Here is a 25422-nt window from a genome sequence, read left to right on the forward strand (position 1 = left end):
CCTGTTCTGATCATTATTTAATTGAATATCGCCGTGTGATGCTGACACCGTAACTACTTCTCACTTTCGTTACCTCAGGTACACAATGGCAGCTCAAGACCTCATAATGAGAGCGAGGGGGGTGCTGAAGGATCGAGGCTGGAGGATAGCCAACGACAGATTAGGCTCCGGAGATGACATCTCTGTCTACATCATTCCCCTCATGTATGGAAACAAGCAGAACTAGCCAAGCTACGAAACCGCAGCCATCGCTGAAACACAACCCTGCCTTGACCTTTTAAACTTCACATGTGCAGTTTTACCTCATTCCTTGTTCTCCTTTTAAAAGTGCTTTTGTTTCTGCTCAGATCAAAACCTGATCTCAGTTTCACCCTGATTATCCTCAATCAGGGTGATCTCTCTCTCTCTCTCCCTTTTTTTAAATATTGAAAAGGAAACAATCATAAGAGGAGCTGTTAATGATTACTGTTAATATTGTTTTTTAATTCTCGTGGAAGCCATCCTTAGCTGTGTTTCGGGGGGCAAACCCTGTAAACCTGGACTCTCGAATGAGATGATGACATCTCAGGACTGCTGTTACTAACTAATGCACAATATTTAATAATGTGAAAATGTAAATAATCTGAAACACAAGACATTGGTTAAGTGTGTTTGGCTGAACACCTGTACAGTGTTTAACCCCCCCCCCCCCCCCAAAACCTAAAGACTGCTGTAAATATGAATCATTCCAGCTCTGTTCCATGCACGCTTTTAACTTAGCCAGACTCAGCCATTCACTTTTCCACATCTCCCAGTGAAATGGGTGGGAAAAATGGGTTTCCTTCTGCTGACTTTCGGCTGTTACTTCTAATACTGCAGTTGCCATTTTTTTGCTCATTTGTACCATTGCGATACTGCGTTTGCTATTAAGGAGAGATTTTTTTTTTTAATGAAGACTACACTACCAGGTGGAGTGACACTTAAAAGATTTTGGCCCAATACATTTCACGCTCCTTATTTCTTTACTATTGTATTTATTTGAACATCAGTTGAGATCTACAAAGGAAAACAAACATGTTTGAGACATGTTCCTCCTTAAGCTGTCGTTCACCTGCTGCATGTGCCATCATTAAGCTACGTAGTCATCCTTTACAGCAGGGGCATCAAATATAAGGCTCTGGGGCCAGAATCGGCCTGGCAAAGACTCAATCTGGCCCACTGGATGGCTTTGGGATATGTGAAAGAGGACATAGCATTTCCCCTTATGAAGATCTCCCTTATTGCCAATTATAAGACACCGGTAATAATGTAACAGATAAACAAAGATAAAAACAAAAAGGTTCCTGTTTTCTCACTCAACTTTTTTTTTTAAATGAGTAAAAATAAAAATAAAACAAGACATTTTCTATGAATTAACAAAAACCTTCAGTTTTGTAATTACAAGAGCACGGGGGGTAATGAGCCACCAGATGCTTTTTCTGTAATTTTTACACATTTATTTATTTGCACTGACCGATTTCTCTCATTTCCACCAGCAAGAGTTCTTTATCATGTAGAAAAATTTAAAATTGCACTTCTTTTTCTTATAGTAATTGGGATTAAATGTGTAGTCAAATGTCTTTACACTGACAGGAGAGGAGTATCGCTGGTTCAGACCAACTTAACATCAAAGTGGGCCGCATGTGGCCCATGATGTAAAAGGAGTTTGACATCCCTGCTTTACCTCATAGAACCTTTTCTCAGATTTATTGTTCTCATTTAAAAAAAAAAAAAATCAAAATGTATAAATAACAGGTACCTGTAACGACGCTGATGTTACAGATGTCCCTCAGAGCATAAATCTGACCCGTCATTGCTAAACTTGTGTGTCTGAGCAGTCAACACAGTTCTTACGTTAAGGAGTGGGTTTCCATATTTTATTTCAAATTGTACTTTTTTTTTTATTTTGAAGGTGAAAATGGTGAAACTGAGTAAATTTATTTAAATGTAAAAATGTAAATAACCTTTTCCAGCAGACAAACTCTCCCTTCCTTTTACTGTAAGTCACGCATATCTTACCGAAACCAAAACGCACATGATTTGTACTGTTTTAGAACCCCATAGGAACAATAAAAAAATAAATGTTAAAAAGTTCATTTTTCTGCTCTATTAAAGTAGTGAATCAACATTTGTCACAATTCTCTGCTGCCTCAGTGATTTAAAAAATAAATAAATGGTGTTGATTGATCCTGGCTCTGGGATGCACTTGGCAGACAGCTCAGAGTATTGGGAAAAGTAGTGGCCTGGCCTCTTTGGTAACTGTATCAGATGAACTTTATGAAAGAAAAGATTTTTTTTTAAAAACGTGGTGATCTGATATAGCGCTGATGTAAATGACTCATCAGATACGATCGAATACTGGATATAACTGATTCTGCATCAAACAACAAATTTTCTTGGAACTTAGACTTTAATGGAGACAGCATCTGCACCACATAAGACCATCACCGCTCTGACAAACTGTGTCAAGACAGTCCAGAAGCAAAAATGTGGAGGAAGGGTATTAGTTCACACGATAGCCAAACTCAAGGAAGATTTCATGGTGGAGGCTGCTGCAAGGGAAGTAATCTTGACTTTTTGAAAAATACGTACGTACACGTACTTGATTGCTTGACCAAAAAAAAGGTACGAAATGTGGGCCATTTTTTTTCACCCAAAAATTCTGTCAATGCAAGTCAAACATCTGTGGAGCTAAAAGGAATATCTGCAACATTTTTGCTGAGTCCTTCTCCGGTGATGTCATACTGAATACTTGAAATACCTGAGAAACCATGGATGTAAATTAAATTAACATGTCAGGAGACTTGAATAAAACATTCAATATGAGTCAGGAGGGAAAGTAAACCTGGCAAAACTAATTAAATGTTTAAAGTGAAAGTGTGTGTCAGTTTTTGGATTGGTTAATAGTGCCCCCACCCCACTCTTCCCCCACTCCCCAGCTGTGACACTCAAAAGTCCCCAATATGTAGCCAAAATAACCCCCAAACAAACAAAAGAAAACAACTGTCTTTAAATATACATTCAGGAATATGAAAGGAGGATCGTGTCGAATGAAGCATTAGTAAGAACTGTGTTCTTGTGCACAGGAAGTTGGGGAGATTGGATTTCGTTTAGTTCTCAGACATCAGAGTTGTATCACTGACGTTGATCAGTAAGACCATTTGTTCCTGACATCCTTTCACAGGCACTGCTGCATAATGCTGTTTAACACGGGTGTGGAATTTTGAGCAAGGTCCTGCAGCCATGTCATCCAGGTCTTTGCTGTTATTTAAACTTGTTCTTTTTCCATGTTCAGTTTTTATTGGTAAAATTTGTACTTTATAGTTTCTCAGTAATTCTACAGTAAATAAATACCTAGGATTATGTTTATGGAGCTGTAATTGCTGTTATAACCAATGTTATCCTTCCAACATGTCAATATTAAGATATTGCATACTTGATCACCTTTATGAAAGCATGTGGAACGCGCTCAGAAGATTTTTAAAGCGCTGTCGTGGGAATCTCACACTCTTGGGTCCTCTGCAGGAGCTGGAGGGCCATCTGGTCCCCACAGGCCAGCACCGCATCCTCCTCCAGTCAGGCCAGCTCGGATCTGGCACTCCACTCCTACTCTCCACACGTGTGTGCGTGTGTGGTCCAGATTGGATGACGACAATGATGACACAGTCATTCCTGTGGGTGGCTTGTTTTTTCCAAGGTCACAGCACTCCCACCCCACCCATGGACAGATCTGAGGGAGATGCTGAGTGGGCTCGGAGTGCGATACTCATCTGCTGTAATAGAAGGTGATGCGTTACCTCGCTGCAGTGCCGCATGGGACAGTCGAGGGCACGGCCTTGAAAAACTCCTTTCGGAGGAGGATAAAGGTAGTAAATAACAGTTTTATTTATTAACCCAGCCCTTAAAAAAGAAAAAAAGAAAAAAAAGTGCTGCCTTCCAAAGAGGCCTGAATGTAACCAGTTTTTGTCAATGAAAGGCAAAAGGAGAGATAGTTTTTGCTAAATATCCGTGTTTATTACTTCAACATTATACATTAAACTATATATTTATTATTTAAAAAGATTTTTTTTAAACATTGTTCACAATCCATCTAATAATCATGCGAGCCCCCTACACACCAACACAGATAAGCTTTCAGAAACAGTGTTGATTTCAGTTATTTTTGAACACGTCTGCAAAGGTGCCAAACACTTCCGTCACCTTCTTAAACGTGACAAACTGCTGGTTTTCTCAGTCTTGCCCCCCCTTTTACAATCATGCAGAGGGATCTGATAACACAAAGGACACGCGAGGGTTGACCGTCCTGTCGGTGCAATGCTTCATCTGTGCAGCTGTGATACCCATCTGAGCTGGCAGACTTTCCACAAAGGGGACTGTAATTTACTGCTTTAGGGCTTCGGCTGCCTGAAGTATGATTTATCTGCAGCCCGGCTCAAATGAGAGCTTCAGCATAAGATGGATGAGAAGGACACACTGTAGGCTGCCTCTGTGTTGCTCAGTGATCCATAGACCGGCTCCCTTTACAGTCAGGATATGATAAATGATGTTTGGTTTTGCCCTCCAGGCTGGATTACTTGCATTTCTTACATGGGGGAGTTATTTGAATATATGCAACGCAAGCCTGTAGGACCTCTGCTCCGCGGGCCTGATAACTGCACCTCTCCACTGTGCTCCATTTACCAGTCAGAGGCTTTTGCAAACACAAGGCGCTCCTACTTTACAACCTACGTGTGTCTACAGCGAGTAGCCGGCGTAGAATTTATTGTGTAATGTCAGCACAGATGCTAGTGGGCAGAACTGTGGCCCAGGAAGAACATAACTCTATCATAGCACACGATCCAGCGTGAACTCATAAATATTTCATGGGGAGTCTTCTTGGAAGGTCAAAGCAGAATTCAATCTTCAAGTCAGACAGCCGACTGAATGAGTGGCTTGCTCTCATCTCAGGATGTGTGGAGAGGGTGGTGGGGTGGGGGTTAATCGAACCAGGCTGCAAGCCAATCAAAGCTCATTACCCATTCTGGTCCACACCCCAATCACGAGACCCCTGACGGCTCATAGTGATGTGTTACAGAGCAGAGCCAGATGCTGCTGGGCAGCTGAGGGAGGATTTCAAAGGTTAACTCGCAAGGCATGACCGACACCCGCGAGGACACCGCTGCTCAACAGACTGTGTGTGGGGGTGGGTTTTGGGGGGGGGGGGGGGGGGGGGTCCGGATCATGTGGTGTGACTGTATGTGGACACCACAGAGGTTCACCATTCAGATTTAGCATGATAGGCAGAATACAGGGAGAACACAGTGCACGTTTATGCTCTGCTTTTATATATGAGAGATGTTCATGTGCAGGAGAAGCACACACAGCATGGTGGTATGCATTCTTATTAACAAAGAAGTCCGGGGAGAGCCATAAAGCCAGCTTGTGTGCATCAGAGCAGATGTACTGTAGGACACCTCTGTGGGCAGCAGCAGCCACGTCACTGCTCTCCTCATAGCAACAGTACTGTTGACCTACATGCTTCCTACATAGCCCACTCCGCCCGAGGTGGCAGAAAACTCTGCAAATCTATAGCATACACACTTCCTCGTGCATCTTTAAAAAAGAAAGAAAAAAAAGTGCTTTTTTTTTTTTTTAAACTCGCTAATTATATTACTACACATGCCAGATTTCTCACCCATTCTCCAAAAATAATTCAAATTTCACACAATAAATATTAAAAATACATCGACAAAAGTGCTCCCCCCTCCCCACAGTCATTGACTATTTTATTAGAAGAAGAAGAAAAAAAAACATGATACAGCAATTAAACTGCTTCAGCTTAGAAATCAACGGTAGGCAGATGTCCTTGTTTAAATTACAGCTTCAAATACACCACGAAAGGCTAGCCTACATAGCTAGGTGTGCATTACCTGGAAAAACCGTCTAACAGCGCTGGGAGCTGGGCTTTTTTCCTCTCCCTCTCTCCTTCGGCTGGAGTGGAGGCACCAGCACTAGCAAGGCAGTAGCTTGCGCAGTCATCTCCATAGCGGGCAGTGTCTCAACCCAACCAACAGCACAAACTACTACCTCAGCCAGTACGTGGTAATAAGATGAAAACGAAGACAGAAACAGTACAAAAATACCGTAAAGGGACAGAAATGCCCCGCTTCGCCGACGAAAGCAACATTCCCACGCAGCCGAAGACGCTCCGTCCTCTCTCCCGCTTCGCTCTTCTTCTGTGCAGACTTGAAATAAGAGGGAAACCCCGCCCAAGCAGACTTACTCCCCTTTTCTCTCCTCCTCCTTCTTCCTCCGCGTGTTCAGTGCAAACCACAAAAAGGTCCTTTCCCCTCATATGACCCACTGCATAATCCCAAGCTAGGGCTTGAGGACCCCCAGGAGCACGTTGAGAGACAGCAGTGGGGTCCATCTTTAATGTAATGGTGGTTTGGTTTGTAAATTCATGGGTGACTGAAACTGTTTTAATATTTTTGTGTCTAAGATGCCTCTGCAAAAAACTATAACCCCACCTGCTGTACAGAATACACACATCACGACTCTCAATGCTCAAAAAGAAAAAGCATTTGTATTGATATGTTAAATAAGTACAGTCACTGTAAAAGATGCTATAATGGGATGGTGTAAAGAATTATCAGTGTTAAAAAAAAAAGGTTAATAATAGATATTTAGACATGACCTACGTATAAAAAATTAAATAAAGTGTTGACCATATTGCAATATGACAGTCAAACTGCTCATTATTTTTCTCCTAATTTTGTCTGTAATAGGTCAGGCGATAGAGAAAAATACCTCAGGGTCTCATTTTCAAATGTGAGCTTTTCTCCTGAAACCAGTAATTTATTTAGTTAAACAAGCTTGTTCCCTACATGCCAGGCTGTTATTTGGCTATTATCAGATGAGTTCTATATACGTATAAGGACGCCACAGACTGTATATACAGTGGCTTGCAAAAGTATTCGGCCCCCTTGAACTTTTCCACATTTTGTCACATTACAGCCACAAACATGAATCAGTTTTATTGGAATTCCACGTGAAAGACCAATACAAAGTGGTGTACACGTGAGAAGTGGAACGAAAATCATACATGATTCCAAACATTTTTTACAAATAAATAACTGCAAAGTGGGGTGTGCATAATTATTCAGCCCCCTGAGTCAATACTTTGTAGAACCACCTTTTGCTGCAATTACAGCTGCCAGTCTTTTAGGGTATGTCTCTACCAGCGTTGCACATCCAGAGACTGAAATCCTTTCCCATTCTTCTTTGCAAAACAGCTCCAGCTCAGTCAGATTAGATGGACAGCGTTCGTGAACAGCAGTTTTCAGATCTTGCCACAGATTCTCGATTGGATTTAGATCTGGACTTTGACTGGGCCATTCTAACACATGGATATGTTTTGTTTTAAACCATTCCATTGTTGTCCTGGCTTTATGTTTAGGGTCGTTGTCCTGCTGGAAGGTGAACCTCCGCCCCAGTCTCAAGTCTTTTGCAGACTCCAAGAGGTTTTCTTCCAAGATTGCCCTGTATTTGGCTCCATCCATCTTCCCATCAACTCTGACCAGCTTCCCTGTCCCTGCTGAAGAGAAGCACCCCCAGAGCATGAATCTGCCACCACCATATTTGACAGTGGGGATGGTGTGTTCAGAGTGATGTGCAGTGTTAGTTTTCCGCCACACATAGCATTTTGCATTTTGGCCAAAAAGTTCCATTTTGGTCTCATCTGACCAGAGCACCTTCTTCCACATGTTTGCTGTGTCCCCCACATGGCTTGTGGCGAACTGCAAACGGGACTTCTTATGGTTTTCTGTTAACAATGGCTTTCTTCTTGCCACTCTTCCATAAAGGCCAACTTTGTGCAGTGCACGACTAATAGTTGTCCTATGGACAGATTCCCCCACCTGAGCTGTAGATCTCTGCAGCTCGTCCAGAGTCACCATGGGCCTCTTGGCTGCATTTCTGATCAGCGCTCTCCTTGTTCGGCCTGTGAGTTTAGGTGGACGGCCTTGTCTTGGTAGGTTTACAGTTGTGCCATACTCCTTCCATTTCTGAATGATCGCTTGAACAGTGCTCCGTGGGATGTTCAAGGCTTGGGAAATCTTTTTGTAGCCTAAGCCCGCTTTAAATTTCTCAATAACTTTATCCCTGACCTGTCTGGTGTGTTCTTTGGACTTCATGGTGTTGTTGCTCCCAATATTCTCTTAGACAACCTCAGAGGCCATCACAGGGCAGTTGTGGAGCTGTTTTGCAAAGAAGAATGGGCAAGGATTTCAGTCTCTAGATGTGCAAAGCTGGTAGAGACATATCCTAAAAGACTGGCAGCTGTAATTGCAGCAAAAGGTGGTTCTACAAAGTATTGACTCAGGGGGCTGAATAATTACGCACACCCCACTTTTCAGTTATTTATTTGTAAAAAATGTTTGGAATCATGTATGATTTTCGTTCCACTTCTCACGTGTACACCACTTTGTATTAGTCTTTCACGTGGAATTCCAATAAAATTGATTCATGTTTGTGGCTGTAATGTGACAAAATGTGGAAAAGCTCAAGGGGGCCGAATACTTTTGCAAGCCACTGTAAAAGATTGATATAGTCACAGGTCTGAAAACTGTGGCTTATGGATTCTTTCTAATAGCCAGCAGGAGGCAACTCTACATTTAAAAGAAACCCAAATGCTTCTCTTATATTTGCTCAACTTGATTTATGAGTTATGAGTACAGATTTTATCTTGTTATTCTATGATATTCATTGCTAGCTTCACACAATTTAGGCAAATTATGTTCCAATTTAAAACACTGTAAAACAGAGCACCGATGCAAGTCAAAGAAGTGTCGATGTAACTGGCAGGTCACCACCTCCTCACTGGTTTCAGTCAAATCCACGTCTCACCTGTCGTGTCTCATTTCAAAAAACTTCCAAATCTGACTTTACAAATTACAGTGACTGTCTTCTTTTATATACAGTCTTTGATAGAGGGCTACAAAGACAACACAAGGCCTTTAGACATCAACACCATCCATTTACAGGCCAAAGGTCTCAAACCAGGATGACTCAGAAATATCATTTGTGTACAAAGTGGTATATCTGGGCTTCTAGGAAGCTGCATTTTCATTACATGCACTTTAATCGAGCACACTCAAGAGCTGTTTGTAGAATTGTCCCATTTATTTTACACAGACACATACATCCCTTCTCCGATGGCTGGCTAAAGATGACATGGAATGTTACAGTAAGATTTGTTTTCTTGCATAAAATCCTCACTGTTGAAAATGTTGCAAAAGATTAAATGTTCATTTCTTTTTAAGATCAGTAAAGCCCCAGTTTTTTGTTGGTTTTTTGCATTTTTCTCTTTATAACATCATCAACACTTTCACCACACACTGTACACTGATGCAGTCTCTTCAGGAGAACAAAAACTAAACCCAGAGGCAACACTGCCGTTGTTTTTTTGTTTTTTTAATTCTCTGTAGTTAACAGGCAAGTGCAGCCAGTCTATATGAGTGTGAAAGCGGGGGGGGGGGGGGGGGGGGGGCTGGCCCATTATCAGCTCACATGAAAAGCATATGAAAATGTGCATGAAGGTTGGGGTCAATGGTGTAGTCTGAGGCAGCCTCGATATCGCTATTCACCGTGGGTTGCTTCATGTCACCGTAGAGTTCACATCCGTGCACTTGTGAAGTGCATGAGTCAAGTCGAGAAGACACCTTCGGGATTTCTTCACTTAGAAAGAAGACCAAAAAAACTAAACAAAAAAATGCCGGGTTGCGAGCGAGCCTGGTCAGGACTCTCCGTTCTGGACTTTGGAGACGGGTGGCTGCATAAAGTCTTTAAAGGGCCCCAGGGCCTCCTTCAGGGCTGAGCTCACCTCAGACGATGAGCACGTAATGCACTCGACCAGTGTGGGGTACAGGGCGATCACCTGAGCCCACGTGTTGCCATCCACTGCAGGAAGTAAATGAGAGAATATCAGAAAAGGAGGGAAGAAGGAAGGGAATATGAGTTGTGAATAGAAAACAATCAAAGAAGCAATTTATTCAGAGCAAAACTGTATTTCCCTGTGCCTGTAGGAATTTTATCGAGCAAAGGGCGATGTAATCCAAATATGCGGAAGGGCACTTCAAAAACACCATTTCACCATGTCTTACCTAGAATCTTCTGCGGTTATAGGAAATTGTTTTTTCTTTCTAACTGACCTTGCCAGAAACACAAGCAATGATACAAAGAATGGGCAGAAAATGCATCTGAAACAGTCCCGAATGTACTCTGATACATTTATCTCAAATGACAGATATGGTGGCATTTTTGTATTTTTTGTCTTTTTTTTTTTCCTTTCTTATCTTTCCAAGACTTATTTATCCATTTTTATAGTTTGATACTCACCATTCTCTGGCTGTGTTTTTTTCAGGGAGTCCATCAAAGTGCTGATAGCTTTCAAGACAAAGATAATCTCTGTCACTTGTTGCCTAAAATGAAAAACAAAGGCCTTGCTTAGCTACAAAGGCACGGCAGTAGGAGAAAAGTGGAAGAGGCAAACAGCGAGGGGGAGAACCAATAACAATCATGTATATACATAACACTATTTATTACATATCTACTTTTTACACTGGTTTGTATATTTGTACATTTTATATTTTTTTTTCTCTGTTAATACTGTTCATATGTATATAGTGCTGCAGAACTGTGATTGTTGGTGCTAAACGGGCTGGTCTGAGTATTACAGAAGCTGCTGATCTGCTGGGATTTTCTCATGAAACCACTTGTAGAGTTTACAGAGGACAGTCTGAAAAGAGAAAACATCCAATGAGCGACAGTTCTCTGGGTGAAAATGCAAAGGGTGAGAGGAGAATGGCTACACTGCTTAAACCTGGTAAGAAAGAACCAGGAACTCTTTAAATAAAAATATTTTTAATGTTAAAATATAATTATTGTTGTTCTCCATGAATCTTCAAACTTCAGTTTTACAGCAAAAGCAGAAAAAAATGGTAAAGTAAATCATTATTTTTGATTAAGATGTGATATTACAGTTATTTACTTAGTGGCTGAATGTTACACTTGATTAATTTCTGACTTTTCAAAGTTGTCCAGTGTGCCGGCTCAAAATTGAAAAAAATGAATTCAGGAATTTTTGGTTTTAAGTAAGTGTTAGACAGATTTCTGAGATATTTGTGTTTTGATAGATGCTCTAATAGATTTATTAAGCTCTGCATGTACTGTTTTATTTCAGGTCCTTTTTATTTAACCAACTTTGTATTTATACAGAAGACATAAGAATATATTTTACTTCTCCCCTCTCTCCCTTTGTTATTTTCTCTGCTTGTGGTGCAGTTTACCCATGGGCATCTTTAACTTCCACTGAGTCTTGGAGAAATGTGGTAGAAGTATGGCAGTTTTACATTGTTTAGAAAGGGAAATAAGAGCTAAATGAAGCCAGGGCTGGTCTTGGTTTTGCATTTGCTAAATCTCCCAGTGGTTAAAGTGTAGCATTACAGTCATCAGAATTGATGGCCTCTTGGAAAATGTGTAAAACAACACACGCTAAAAGAGCACACACAAATAGATACCTATGGTGGCTGGGTACCTTGGTAATGGGCAGCGTCCACTCAACCTCTCGTCCTCTACGTATCGTCGGAGAACATCCTGGGACCTCTTGAGGAGCACGGAGAGCGCCATACGAGAGATGTAACCCTCCTGCGGGGTGGAAACCTTGTTGCTGAAGGAAAACTGCAGCAGTGTCTCAAAACACACTTTGGAAAACTCCTCTCTCATCCGCACATCTATCTCTGCCTCTGTTGGAAGAATTATTTTCGATTGACAGTGAGAGGGACTGACAGGGTTTGGCTGTACGGCTCAACACATGCACAGTTGTTACTGATAAGCCGCAAGAAAGACTCTGGCAACAAACCAAGGACCTAAATTATGATTCCAACACTTGGCCAGCATGCTGTTGCGCTAGTTTCAGGAATACACAACTGCTAAAGCCAAAGCAACTTAGCTGCCAGATCCATATATTACCTGTGAATGAGGGAGACTGTGAGTGAATGGATCCTTTATTCAGCATGGCCATAATCTGGCCAACAAAGTCTTTGGGGATGAAATTGGCAAATGGTAAGATTTCTGTGCTGATCAGCTGGACCACCTAAAATGAAGAGGGAACAATGATGCAAACTTGGGAAAAACCTGCAAACTATTTGGGGATATATTATCAGAGTCTAGAAACAAGCATGTACCTCTACATCGATGGCTTCATTCTTCTGAAATTCCTGGATAGACAGGTTATCTGGAGGAGTACTGTAACAGAACAACAGTTTTCTGCTTAGAACCTCTGAAAGTTGCACAATAAGCATGGGGGTGGGGGGAATCTCTACCTTTTGGTGAAAAGAAAGTCTTCAAAGGCATTGGCCAACTCTGGCCACATAGTGTCAAACTTCCCAGATGAGGCATGCTGCCGTGCCACCGGTAGTCCAATGGACAGCACCTTGAGCAGAGACGACACAGCGAGCTTCCAGGTGCTCTCTGACGGACAGGCGTACTTCAGACTCAAGGGCATTCTTAAAGTCTTGAAGGCAAAAAACAAAACAAAAAAAAGCTCATGAGATTGAAACACAAAGGACCACTTAAAATTAATCTCTACAGCGGTGCACGAAAAACTTTCACCCCTCTTCCTTTTAGACAAAAAACAGACAGAGTTAATATAAGTGGAGAATGTAAAGATGCCTCATCAACCTCGTGAGAAAGTCAGCCACCGACATTTTAACAAAGTCATCTTTTTTCCAAGAGCAGCTTGGCGCTCCCTACAATGACATTTCACAAATACCAGTGCCTTGCTTCTTGAGCATCTCTCTGATAAACTGACTCATTTCAGTTTTGGGTTTCTAAAAATTCACTGAGAAGAAAAGAGCAGTTAAACACAGGTGTCAGAAGTAGGGGGGAAAAGGAAGAGTGGCAGATTTGAGATAAGTTGAGCCTTTTTGATAGCTTACACTGACAGCAGTGTTGGGGAGTAACGGAATACATGTACCGCCATTACGTATTTAAAATACAAAATATGAGTAACTGTATTCCGTTACAGTTACCGTTTAAAAAGGTGGTATTTAGAATACAGTTACTTTGTTGAAATAAATGGATTACACGGCGGTATTTTCCTGTTTCATATTGTCGCGGGTCAGGAGTGTTTGGGTTTTGTTTGTGCTGTTGTTCTGTTGTTCCAGGCGGCAGCGTTACGGTTGCCATGGTTACAGGGTGACGCGCACTCTCTCTGTGTGCTTCCTGGGTGAGAGAGCGCCTTTTTGTTGTTGTTGTTGTTGTTGTTGTGCTAAGCTAATAGGCAGAATGCTACAGGCATAGCGCTAAAGAATGTAGCCTCATGGGCAGTGTAGTCCGTGCTGCAGGGAGAATGGACTGCCATACCCGTTATGTGTCTGTGAGCGAGGAGGGAGAAAAAGGAGAGTGGGAAAGTACAAGTTGTCATCGAGCAAAAACGGGAGCTGGAAGCATGTAAATATAATAATAACCACTGCAGCCAAGAAGAGTGCCTGACGAGCCCAGTTGTAAGTAAGCTATTAAGACTCGACTGTACACCGTGTTCGTGTTTTCCTCCGAAACAATAAGTTCCGTTGGAGCAGCCTTTCAACGCCTCTCTCTGTCTCTCGCTAGCAAAGTTGACCCAGACAACAAAGTAAAGCTAGTTTTCGGCTACGAGCCCGACACGGAACCCGACGTATTAGCCAGAGGTCCCTTTACTACGGTTCGGAGCCGCGGACCTTCAGTAATCGTAATAAATCACACAGCAATAGTACATTCATGTAGTTGTAAAAAGCATGATAATATATTAAGTAATCCAAAGTATTCAGAATACGTTACTGTCACTGAGTAACGTAACGGAATACGTTACAAAATACATTTTGGGGCATGTATTCTGTAATCTGCAGTGGAATACATTTTAAAAGTAACCTTCCCAACACTGACTGACAGTATCCTTTAGTGTTTGATGGACTGAATTTAGAAAAAAGTTTTGAAAATACTGGGAACACTTTGCATCTGCCTGCTAATGTACAGTATGAACCCAATATTACGATCAATACAGTGAGGTCAAAGGGCAATCAAGTAAAATCTGCCCAGAGGCTGGAGGTCTCTCAGAATTAACAAACGATTTCAAAACTGAAGAGGCGTATCGCATACTACTAAAGTTATGTTCCTCCACCCATTTTTGTAAACTGAATTTTCTAAATTTTCACACCAACTTGTTTGCTAGTTTAAAATCCTAAAAAGGTTGAGCAGGTCTTCAGGTCTAATAAAGAAAGTTGTTTCAGATGCAAACAGCCAGTTTATTCATTGTTCTTTTAAAAACAACAATTGTAGCAGCCTTAAGGAATATTCACACAGCAGTGCTTTACGTAGCTAAACAAATACATTATACTGCAACTGTTCTATTGAAATTTAAAGTGAATGTCCTCATGCGTGGATCTAATTTTTCTCAGAAACAAAAATCAGGTAAAAAATAAATAAATAAATAAATTTTTAAAAAAAATCTGGTAATTCTTTGTTTTTACATTCATCGGGTCCCAATTAGCCCAAATAGCAAAGAGAAATTTAAAATACATGCCATGAAAGAGTTCGGGTCTTAGGAGGTTAAAATGAAATCGTGATATTCCACACTGGATGAATATGCAGGGTTCAAACATAAATGGGTGGTCATCAGAAAGCAGATCAACAGTAAATTTCGCTGCACTAAACAGGAACAGTGATAAAACACATCAAACATTTACTCTTTCTCACCATCACCAACAGCAAGCACACCACCCAGGGATAAATACCTTAATGATATTCTGCAGAACTTTTTCATTGATGACAGCTTTGTGGCAGGCTGTTTTATGGTACAGGTCCACCACCACCTCCAAGGAGCGCTCAGCAAAGGGCACATAGTTTAAGGCAACCCATTCTGCCTGTAGGGGTAAAGAAGATTTAACAAAAGAAAACCAAACAAAACAGGAATGGGCATTATGCTCGCCTCTTGGCAGCGCCACAGTGAAAGCATTTGTTTAAAAAAAAAAAAAAAGACACACTTTGCATAAGTACGCAAGTAACACGCCATTTTATTTTTTAAACTGCAGTCGCTATTAGTCGGCTTCAAGCTTTGTTAGGTTTACAGTACCACAACTGAAATGTTACAGCCAAACTAAAGATTTTATTCTACAAAGTGTGTCTTTAGGAAATAGAAAACAGAGCCACAAGTATGCATATGAACAAAAAAAACAAAATAAAACCATCAAAAGTCACAAAATCAACTGAAAATGAACTCCACAGAGGGAGGTGGGGCTGTGCACACAGAGGCAAAACCACCAGTTAGTGACAGGCAGAGAAAGAGGGGAGCATGGAGTGAGTGAGAGACGCAGATGAGACGCGAGAGCCTACCATGCGGAGTGATATCTCATCTACCGCAGAGGGTAGGTCATCACCATTCAGCACAGCTTAGTACAATTACAGAGAGGGGGAGTGGGGGTGAGAGAGATGATGACACTCACCGGCGCAAACAGCTGGATCTAAAATGGTTATCCAGTGAGTAGTTCGAAGAAACAGAATGAGACAAGATTGAAATTAAACCGATGTTTTATAGTTGTATGAAATCTAAAGTGCGTCTCTCAGCTAAACGAGATCCCAAAATCTGGGCCGAGGGAAAAGAGGGGAAAACAAAACAAAACAACCTCCCAGCAGCACTGAGGACATTTGAGGCAATCTGACATCAGGACTGAATAAAAGCCAAGAAGGCAATAAAAAGACCACCCATAATGGTGTTTGGCTGGGTGAGAATTTTGTTTGACCATCTAACTTAAACAATTTAAACAGACTCAGATCAACACAAATGTCCAGTTTGCTGTACCTCGAATGCAGGACGGACACACAGCCAAGATTTAAAACAGGCAGAGTCAGGATTTAGACCGACTCCATCAGTCGTTCAGTATTTGATCGAGACACCTTTCAGGATTTCTGTGCAGGAATAACATCTGCTTGAGCTACGCGTTTCCAGAACTTCCAGGTTTCCAGAACAGCAAGGATTAAGATGACTCTGATGGCAGACTCATTTAAAAATTCTGTTTTTGTGACTTCAATAGTCTTGCTCAACATTACTGGGTGCCTTGGAAACACTTACTTTTTTCCTTTTTTAAATGACTATGAACTGTGCTAGACTGAAGCATTTCTCTGGCAACCTCCCAGCAAGATGAATCATGAGGGAAGGAATTTGAGGAAGGAATGGTTTGGGGCTTCTAATGGGGGTCGAGAACAATCTGTCAATTTCATGAAGAGCCGTGACAGAAGCTTCATAAGGACAAGACTGACGGCAGAGGGAGTGGAAGGGGGACATCACGAGCATCAAAGAACAGATATGATCTTATTGAGAATGGCTGAAGAGAAGTGGGTGAATAACAATGTGCGTCATCCAACAGTCTAATGAAACAAACTGTAAAAGCAAATAAACTGCAATGAAAACCAAATATTTAGGTGTCCGTTTTTCATTTCCTACCTGGTTGTATTTGGCATTGGCCACGTGTTTGGTTTCCATCCTGCCGTACTGAGGCGGCTTGCAGGAGAACTCCACAAAAAGGAGCAGCTGTTCGAAGATGGCCGGGTACATGACCTGCAGGTTCTCCGTGCCCACACAGATGGCCTGCAGCAGGGAGGGAAGGGAGGAACAAACACTGCTGACTTCCACCACAGGACTGCATATTGCACAATTTAGCAGACTGACACTTTCTTTTCTTTCCTGGGCTGAATAGAAACGAACTGGGAGGAATTAACTTTAAACTGAAAGGGCCTATGTTTGGTAAGCATGCTGAAAAAGCTAGAGTAATTAATAAGGAAAGAACGAGATGCAACATGGGACCTCCTGCTGGATTTGAACAGATGATGATTACATTGCACACATGACCCCGCTCTTATCTTGATGCTACACTGTAGCACAAACCACCTCACATCAAACTGCTAAAAGCTTTACCAGTGGCAATATTCCTTCTCCCACCTTCTGCAAAACATCCAGAGCGGTGAGCACGGCTTCCTGCAGGTTGGTGAGCACTGCCTCAGTGTATGAGGGGAGGATGAAGGGTGAGGCATCGCTGCTGATAGGCACGGAAACAGCCCCATGAAGGATGACCCCTAGCTTTTTTAGATCCTCCATACTGAAGTTGGCTTTGATGTGCTGGTAGAGTGCTGGAAAAATCTGGATTAATGCTGTGAGGAAGGGCTGGCTGGGGATAAAAGAGAGCTTCTCTGTTGGGCCAGTAGGTGGTCTCGTGCTGTCCGTTCCCATTCGATACCACGTGTTCCATGCAGACCACCACAGTGCCGAGTCCTCCAAGGCCGACTCCTCCCCTGGCGGGGGCGCCTGCAGCTCAGCTCCGTTGTACCGTGTCAACCGTTCCAGTAGTGAATCTGAACGCACCAGGGGTCTGCCAGGACCGGATGCTGACAGCGGGTCAATGAGCACTGGAGGGACGCCCATTGCAGCAAGTGCGTCGCCCGCTTTGTCCGAGTCTTTAACAGGTGTAACGATCTGAAGGATTTCCTGAAAGCTCTTCAGGGCAGCCAGGGAGACCTCATTGTTTTTGCTGAGGGCAGCTGACTGAATATGGTTCAACAGCACCTCCCAGGCCTCAAAAAAATCACCTGCAGATACACAGCAGAAGATGGCAGCGTGGAAACATTAGCGCTCTGATATTTGACACCATTTTCAAAGACGTCCTGAGCATTAATGGCTCAGAACATATTGACAGGTGTTGAAGCAGAAATGCACCAACTGCAATCTGCTGAATGTCACAGAGCATCACGTGTGGGCTCACCTAGCTGCTGAAGGAGATACCGCCTTGTGTTGAAAATGCGCGCCACGCCCGCTAGCGTCAGCACCCACGTCTCCGCCCACTGTTTCTCGGCTGTGTCGCGCGAGTGATGGATAAGGATGTTCCCACCGCCTGACTCGATCTTCTCCTTGTCTGCTGTGGTGGAGGACGTTCTTACACAGTCGAGCAGCTGGAACAGGACCTGGAGGTGACGAGTGACAAAACAATCACGTACTGTCAAATTTTACATTTTTTCGTGTTTTTCTTTTTCCATCTTATATGGAGACGTTTCTGGGATTGTACCTTCCACACCACAATGTGCCACGTTGGCTGCTGGAGCAGGGTTCCGTGGGCAGCAATAGTGGAGAACAACGTCTGGCCGGCGCTCTTACGCACAGCAGGCCGCGGGTCAACGCACAGCTCCCCAAGCTTGGCATACAGACACAGCCACAGGCAGTCAAAGGGAGGGGCGGGGTGGAACGGCCTGTTGAGGGTCTCTCCTTTCTCCTGGGCCTGTTTCTGCAGCGCTTCCTCCTCCCTCTCTAGCTCCTGTGTGATGGCTTCTCCCCTTTGGAAGAAGTAGTCTGAAATGTTCCACTGTGGGTAAGAAGAAGAAGGAAAAAAAAAAAACCCGAAGTGGGGGTATAAATTAGAGAGAGAAAGCAGTAAGATGCTTCTGATAGTTTTGCTATCCATTACCATAAAGTAATCTCACAGGAACTGGCACACTCCAAGAGAAATAATCTGGCAAACCACAGATCAATAACAGGTTTTGTATGTCCTGAATCCTGCATAAAGTGTCTATCTAATGTTATTAGAAGACTGTTGAGTTAGAAGAAAATAATACGACAAAAAAAATTAAATAAATAAAAAATAAAAAGGTGGGGAACTGCAATTGTTTGATCATATTAAAACACCGGGTTTCTATTTGAAAACTAGTGTTTGAAAAGTAAAGCCGTGGGCCACCTGTCACTCCTTCGCAACCAAGAGTCGTCCTGCTTCTCCTTCACAGTTACAATCGCACTTGCTAATTCACCAGTTACATCACATTACTCTGCTAGTGGACTCTCAAAAAACTTACTTGATTGTTTAATTACAGGTACCATCTGACAGCAAAGCATGAAAAAAAAAAAAAAGTCTGACTGATAATCCTTTATAATAACTACCACAGCTGTACACATCTGTAATCGTACCAGTAAGCCGATGGACGTGAGGCTGATGTTGAGCTCCTGGTTCTGAAGGCCAAAGCTGCCAGCTACATCCACTACAATCTGGAGGCACGTGCAAGGCATGGTGGGAAGGAAGTCTGTCACCACCAACTGCAGGCACTGGAAGGCGGTTCGGATCAATGACTCACTAATGAAGGAACAAGACATGCGGCACGCATTAGTTTCATTAACTATGTGCAGTGTAACTGTGGACATAAAATCTCTTTTGTAATGATTTATTTTCACACAGGCAGCTCACTCTCTGGGCATCATTTACTCTTCCGGGAATAGCATTGCATAATAGTAATAGTATTATTTCTTTGCATAGATTTTTTTTTAATATACATACAGACAGACAGACAGACACCCACCCACCTCCTTGGTGGAGACAAAAATCTCCCCCTCAATTACGCTCTTACCCTTGATCATTGCGAATGGCTCCTATAACACCCAATACGAGGGGCCAACCAGGCCCCAGGCTGTCGCCCTGACTCTGCAGGATCTGCAGGACACACTCGAGCTGTTTCTGCCGGATGTCTGCGTGCAGCACGTTGGACAACTCCTTCAGGGGGTTCAGCAATAGAAGCTGCAGCCGCTTAGGGATCAAGAAAAGGGAGACAGTGATCAACTTACCTGTAAAGTTTTCTATTCATAAATTTGTATTTTAAATTTTAAAAGAGTAGAATGTGGTGCCTTTATTAAAGCTACGTATAACATACATATTGGAAGGGTAAATGGGTGAAGTACAAACTGTTTAAAGAAAAATGTGTTTGGACATTTTTTCCTAATTGGCATTAAACTTTTTAACTCTGCATGTTTGAAAATGAAAAGATTAAGGCTTACTGAATTTTCAAACGCAGTGGTTTGATGATGAGTCATTATGCTTAGTAATTTGCTTGGCAATAACAACATGAAGTAGTAAAAGCTTGTCCACATGCAAGGAAATGCTTTAAAAATATTGTTTCATTGGCTGTCATTTTTATTATTCATATAACCTCCACACACCCTGTTTTAGATAAGGCTTGTTATCAGTCTCACCAAGGTTAAGGTCACAGATTGTGTTTATTAATGACAAGATAAAGTGACCTTTCTATCTTTCTGTCGTGGCTTACAGGATGAACATCAGCATCATATACAGGCAAGTATTGTGTTATTCATACACATTCTGCAGTATGCCGATCAGGCATAACATTATGACCATCTGCCCAAATATTGTGTTGGTCCCCCTTTTCCTGGCAAAACAGCCCTGACCATCGAGCTATAGACTCCACTAGACCCCTGAAGGTGTGCTTTGGTATCTGGCACCAAGATGTTAGCAACATATCCTTTAAGTCCTGATTGGACTTGTTTGTCTAGAACATCCAACAAATGCTCGATTTGACTGAGATCGACAGAACTTGGAGGTCAAGTAAACACCTGAAACCTGTTCTTTTCAAAACATTCCTGAACCTTTTTTGCTTTGTGGCAGGGCACATTATCCTCCTGAAAGAGGCCACAGCTATCAGGGAATACTGTTTCCTATGAAAGGATGTGTGTGGTCTGCAAGATTCTTTGGCAGGTGTTATATGTCAAAGTAGCATCCACATGGATGGCAGGACCCAAGGTTTCCCAACAGAACATTGCCCAAAGCATCGCACTGCCTCCGCAGGCTTGCCTTCTTCCATGGTGCCAGGAGTTCCCCAGGTAGGCGACGCTCACACGCCCAGCCATCCACGTGATGTAAAAGAAAACAGGATTCATCAGACCGGGGCACCTTCTTCCACTGCTCCATGGGCCAGTTCCAATGCTCATGTGTCCATTGTTGGTGCTTTCAGTGGTGGATGGGGTCAGCATGGGCACCCAGACTGGTCTGCAGCTATGCAACCCCAGAAACAACAAACTGTGATGCTCTGTGTATTCTGGCACCTTTCTACCAGAACCAGCATTAACTTTTTTTGACCAATTTGAGCTACAGTAGCTCGTCTGTCTGATCTGACCTAACGGGCCAGTTCACTCAGTGAGTCTCGGCCGCCTGAGACCCTGGTGCTGGTTCACCACTATTCCTTCATTGGAACACTTTTGATAGATACTGACCACAGCAGACTAGGAACAGCCCACAGGAGCTCCATTTTTGCAGATGGTCTGACCCAGTCATCTAGCCATCAGAGGTTGACCCTTTTGAAACTCACTCACATTCTCACGCTTGCCCATTTTTCCTGCTTCTAATGCATCAACTTTGAGGACAAAATGTGCATTTGCTCCTTGATACATCCCACCCACTAACAGGTGCCACGCTGAAAAGATAATCAGCATTATTCACTTCCTATCAATGGTTGTAATCTTATGTCTGATAAGTGCATGTTTGCTTTCGTCTTTGTTTTGTTTTTTTCTTCTAAATAACCCATCGTGTCGTTGCCTACCTGATTTTGGGCCAGTGGAGGATCGTGTTTGTAGGCAAGCCCAGCTTTGATAAGTGCTGTCAGTGCCTCGGCTCCCCATTCTCTCATTCTGGAGTTTGGATGCTGGCAGACCTGCAGGACACAACATTTACGGACAAATGCAGACACAAACAGGCGCAATGACAGATCTGATGCACAGGCGGTTCAGAACAGCGTTTCCCAGCAGTTTTCACAGTGGGTGGGTGTGAAACAAGTCGGTGAAATAAACCACAGACTGTGTGATAGAGACTGGGATCCCCCTGTGACAACAGATTATGCTGTGCTAGACAGTGTAATCATGAAAGCATAGATACACATGGAGAGACCAGGCTGAGCAAAGAAAAGTACACTATGTGGTACAAAACCTGAAGAATCTGAGAGAAAACATTTCCGTGTTTTCTGTGTTCCAAATCAGCCATCTTTGTTTATCTTTGTCAAACAAATCTTCTACTTTTATGGCATCAGACTTCTCGATTCTCGAGATTTACTGCTTCAAAACCCAGATGATCCATGTGCACCCTTTTGTATACTGTGCGGCTTTAAGTATCTACTTAAAGCCGCACATTTTTCATTATTATCGTTATCTGTATGAATAGTAGACAAAGTCGCAAAGAAAGATATTCAGCATTTTATCTAAGCACGTTTTTGCCAGTTTGCAGCTTTGGATTCTACTTTGAGACAAATCAGGAATTCACACTGAAAAAGCTTTGCAAAATAATGTAGGATCAAACACTGATAACAGCACAAACACGTTGTGGACACACTGTGGCATAGCGACCTCTCAGCTCCAGCATGTTTATGTCTGATTGAGAGGGAGCAAAAAAAAAAAAAAAACTGATTGGAACCAAGAGGCAGAGAGGGAAGGAGAGATGGGAAAGTCAGTGTTTACTGAGGAGAGGATCTGAACTTACCTTCTGCAAAACAAACGGGTGTGCAAAAGAAAAAGGAGATAGAGAAAATGTGACGAAAACCTCAAAACACAGATGTTTACAGATACATAGCAGGGATTTTCTGATGACAGCTGAAGAAATGACTTTAAAAAAAACGCAGTTTATCGCTCATATCGGTCCATATATTGCATTACTGCTTGTGAAATGATAGGTCATCTTGCTGGTTGATATGACTTATGTTCTGCATTATTTACCACAACATACAGGTTTTACTCTGGGTATATAACACTAAGGAATAGTAAGCAGTATAGTGGAAATTTGGTGGTATTAAGACAAATATGTACTGGAAAAACAAACCTAATACCACCATTCACTGCGATTAAATCCTGTATAGTTTATTTAACAAAAAAAAAAAGAAGACATTTTTTGGTCTAAGCTACTACATAAACTCATGTCTACATAATTAATCTACATTTCCAAAGACAAAGACTTTACCTTGAGTACCAATTTAACAGGTACAATTATTTATTAAGCTAAAATGATGCAATATTTGATCAAAGAGGTACAGGAAAAATAGACTGTACCTCATTTAATATGAAATATACGTGTAGGCTTCTGTTCTAAGTAGTCATTACCTCCAATAAGTGGCCTGTCAGTGGTCTCCACAGGATCTCTATGCGATCCATGTTGACCAAACCAGTTTCAAGCAGCTTGGCGACTGCAAACAGAGACGGCTCCTGAAAAAACATAACACAAAACAGAAGGTGTAAAAAACCCAAAATAAAACAGTGGATATGTTTCACAGAAGCACAAGTTCCTTATAAGATTTGAATCAAACTCAAATCTCTTCCTAAACATCAGTCAACTAGAGAAACCGTTTACCTTGCTGTTTCCATAAGCCATTTCCATCGCTTCCAGGGAGAGGGAACAGAGAGCATTGATCAGGTGATGCAGGGACACATCATCCAGGTACCTAGATGACAGAAAAATACTTATTTCAGATAACATGTGCTTATTCTGCTTAGCATTAATAACTTAAAATTCTGATTTTGCAACAGGCAACACTAGCCTATCTCTCTAAGAAAATACTGTGCTCCTTCCCAGTCATATTTATTAACAAATGTTTATTGTATATATCCATTTTAAGATCATCAGGTAAGTAAGTAAAGTATCTACATATGCTCAGGCACACTGATCCTTACTGAGAGCTCTCGAACAGTCTGGACAGGATGTTGGAGATAACAGGCAGGTCTGTCATCACTGCTGTGGTCAGCACCTGTTTAGGTTGGAGACACACGATTAGCATGTAAGCCCATCACCTTCAGCAATGAGCTGGGAAACATAATGTGCAATACAAGGGTTATAAAAAACACTGACCGTACTGGGGCCCTCCACTGCTCGACCAGGCTTCAAGGCACCACCCACGCCTGGCTTAAGCCCGAGGATCCATACTAAGTGCTGGGAGAAAAACAGAAGGTGAAGGAGAGTTGAAGAAAAAAAAAAAGTTCATATCAGGTCTTGAAAAAGTACACCAACATGCTGAAAGACATGTATTTTTATGTAAATGTGCTAAGAGTGATTCCACTTTCTCTCTGGGAGGTGCATAAAGCACAATGCAGAGAGTGCAAGAACAGTTTTGTGCATTTATACATGAAATGGATTTGTATGTGACGTCTAATTACATGAGAGTGTGTACATATGTGTGTGGCTGTAGGTGGTTGTAGTACCTGGAGGGTAGCCAGTACCAGCTGCCAGGAGGTGCCCAGCACGGCTCCGTGGCAGTGAGCCAAGTTGAGCAGGGTTCGCATACACTGGATGTTTTTGGCAGTCAGCTAAAAGAGGGAGAGAGTAACGTTACAGTCAATTCTAAAGCACACTGTATATTACCAAGTGAGTCGCCTCTATAGAAGAAGTTATTATGACAGTATTCCGTCTCACCACAGGCAATGAAAAGTGTGTTAACAAAAAGAAGGTGGCGGAAACGTAGTGTAAAAGCAAAGGAAATGAAAACAATATGCTAACATTACTATAGGGAAAACTTTAAACTCCGCATGATTATTCCAGGTCAGGATCGAGGTCACTGTGCAGGTACTTTCAAATCTTTTTGCCCTCAAGAAACATTTCAGCGCACAAGCATCCATGTCCCGCATCTATTAAGAACTGCCGACCTGAACGAGGCCCTGACAAAGAAAAGCATCTTATTTCACATAGTCAATATTGGAATATACTCTACTATGCACATTGATACTGGCGAGAAATATAGTTAAGCAGTATTACCTGTTTTTAAGCTGGGGTTTTTTTGTTTTGTTTTTTTTACAGAGATTTTGAACATATTTATTTACTGAAACCTTCAAGTACCAACAAATTAAAACCATTTACTTTTACTTAACTCATAGTTCAGTGTTAGATGTATGAAACTTTATTTTTTTAACTTGATTGTTTGGAGCCCATCAAAAACTGCTGCTATTTGTTTATTTCTTTATTGTGGAAAAGCGGTTTTCCTGCCTTATCTGGATTTAACCTGCCCAACAGCAAGAGCTCCGCTGCAATTGTCTCCATTATGGAAAATTATTGTTAATCTAACTTGTTTTGATAAAATACACTTGTGAGCTTTGTTTTGGGAAAACTGCTACACAAATTAAAATGTGAAAATCTGTTACACTTATCGAGTAAGTAACCACCAAGTCTTCCAAATGTGTGTGTCCTTACCACAACAGTGCCCTGGGGCTGGGCAGTTAGTGGCTGCCCCACAGCCACCACCTGCTGATGAGATTCACTGGAGGGGCTGATAATCTGCACATTCTGGCCCTGGATTGAATAAGCTGTGGAGAAAACACACACACGCACCCATGCAAACATATTGATACACACGCGCACACGTACAGGAGTCAAGGTTTTTGAGGGGATTTTGTAGCAAGCTTACAACATGCAAGAAAAGCTCTCTTAATTAACTCCAAGACAAACATCCCATCGTTGAGTCAAGACCCAATTTGCCGGCTTTATCTCTACAAGCTGATATGCAAATAGTGAGAGTCTGAGCGGCCGGCTTTAGAGCAGCTGTGTG

The 25422-nt window shown here is 42.2% G+C and overlaps 2 protein-coding genes across 4 annotated transcripts in view; one reads left to right on the forward strand and one right to left on the reverse strand.

Annotated features, from left to right (window-relative positions):
• Positions 1-2810, forward strand: part of ppm1h (protein phosphatase, Mg2+/Mn2+ dependent, 1H) — a 42306-nt gene extending 39496 nt beyond the window's left edge. For both annotated transcript variants that reach the window (XM_063479262.1, XM_063479264.1), the window contains one exon: positions 79-2810. In XM_063479262.1, the coding sequence (XP_063335332.1) occupies positions 79-226 (148 nt within the window). In that variant the 3' untranslated portion in view covers positions 227-2810. The remainder of the gene's footprint in view (positions 1-78) is intronic.
• A 5704-nt stretch (positions 2811-8514) lies between these two features.
• Positions 8515-25422, reverse strand: part of mon2 (MON2 homolog, regulator of endosome-to-Golgi trafficking) — a 34910-nt gene continuing 18002 nt past the window's right edge. The window contains exons 15-35 of one of the 2 annotated variants that reach the window (XM_063479265.2): positions 25068-25180; positions 24086-24190; positions 23736-23816; positions 23561-23634; positions 23241-23331; positions 22994-23095; positions 21451-21561; positions 19471-19646; positions 19037-19199; positions 18147-18440; positions 17847-18045; positions 17030-17673; positions 16535-16678; positions 15537-15554; positions 14829-14957; positions 12381-12571; positions 12243-12303; positions 12028-12151; positions 11594-11801; positions 10396-10478; positions 8515-9957 (exon numbers count right to left, since the gene is read on the reverse strand). In XM_063479265.2, coding sequence (XP_063335335.1) covers positions 9794-9957; positions 10396-10478; positions 11594-11801; positions 12028-12151; positions 12243-12303; positions 12381-12571; positions 14829-14957; positions 15537-15554; positions 16535-16678; positions 17030-17673; positions 17847-18045; positions 18147-18440; positions 19037-19199; positions 19471-19646; positions 21451-21561; positions 22994-23095; positions 23241-23331; positions 23561-23634; positions 23736-23816; positions 24086-24190; positions 25068-25180 — 3275 coding nt within the window. In that variant the 3' untranslated portion in view covers positions 8515-9793. The remainder of the gene's footprint in view (positions 9958-10395; positions 10479-11593; positions 11802-12027; positions 12152-12242; positions 12304-12380; positions 12572-14828; positions 14958-15536; positions 15555-16534; positions 16679-17029; positions 17674-17846; positions 18046-18146; positions 18441-19036; positions 19200-19470; positions 19647-21450; positions 21562-22993; positions 23096-23240; positions 23332-23560; positions 23635-23735; positions 23817-24085; positions 24191-25067; positions 25181-25422) is intronic. The other variant, XM_063479266.2, reaches the window with a different exon arrangement.

Source organism: Pelmatolapia mariae, linkage group LG7 (assembly GCF_036321145.2).
Source record: "Pelmatolapia mariae isolate MD_Pm_ZW linkage group LG7, Pm_UMD_F_2, whole genome shotgun sequence".
In the NCBI taxonomy this organism is placed as follows: Eukaryota; Metazoa; Chordata; class Actinopteri; order Cichliformes; family Cichlidae; genus Pelmatolapia; species Pelmatolapia mariae.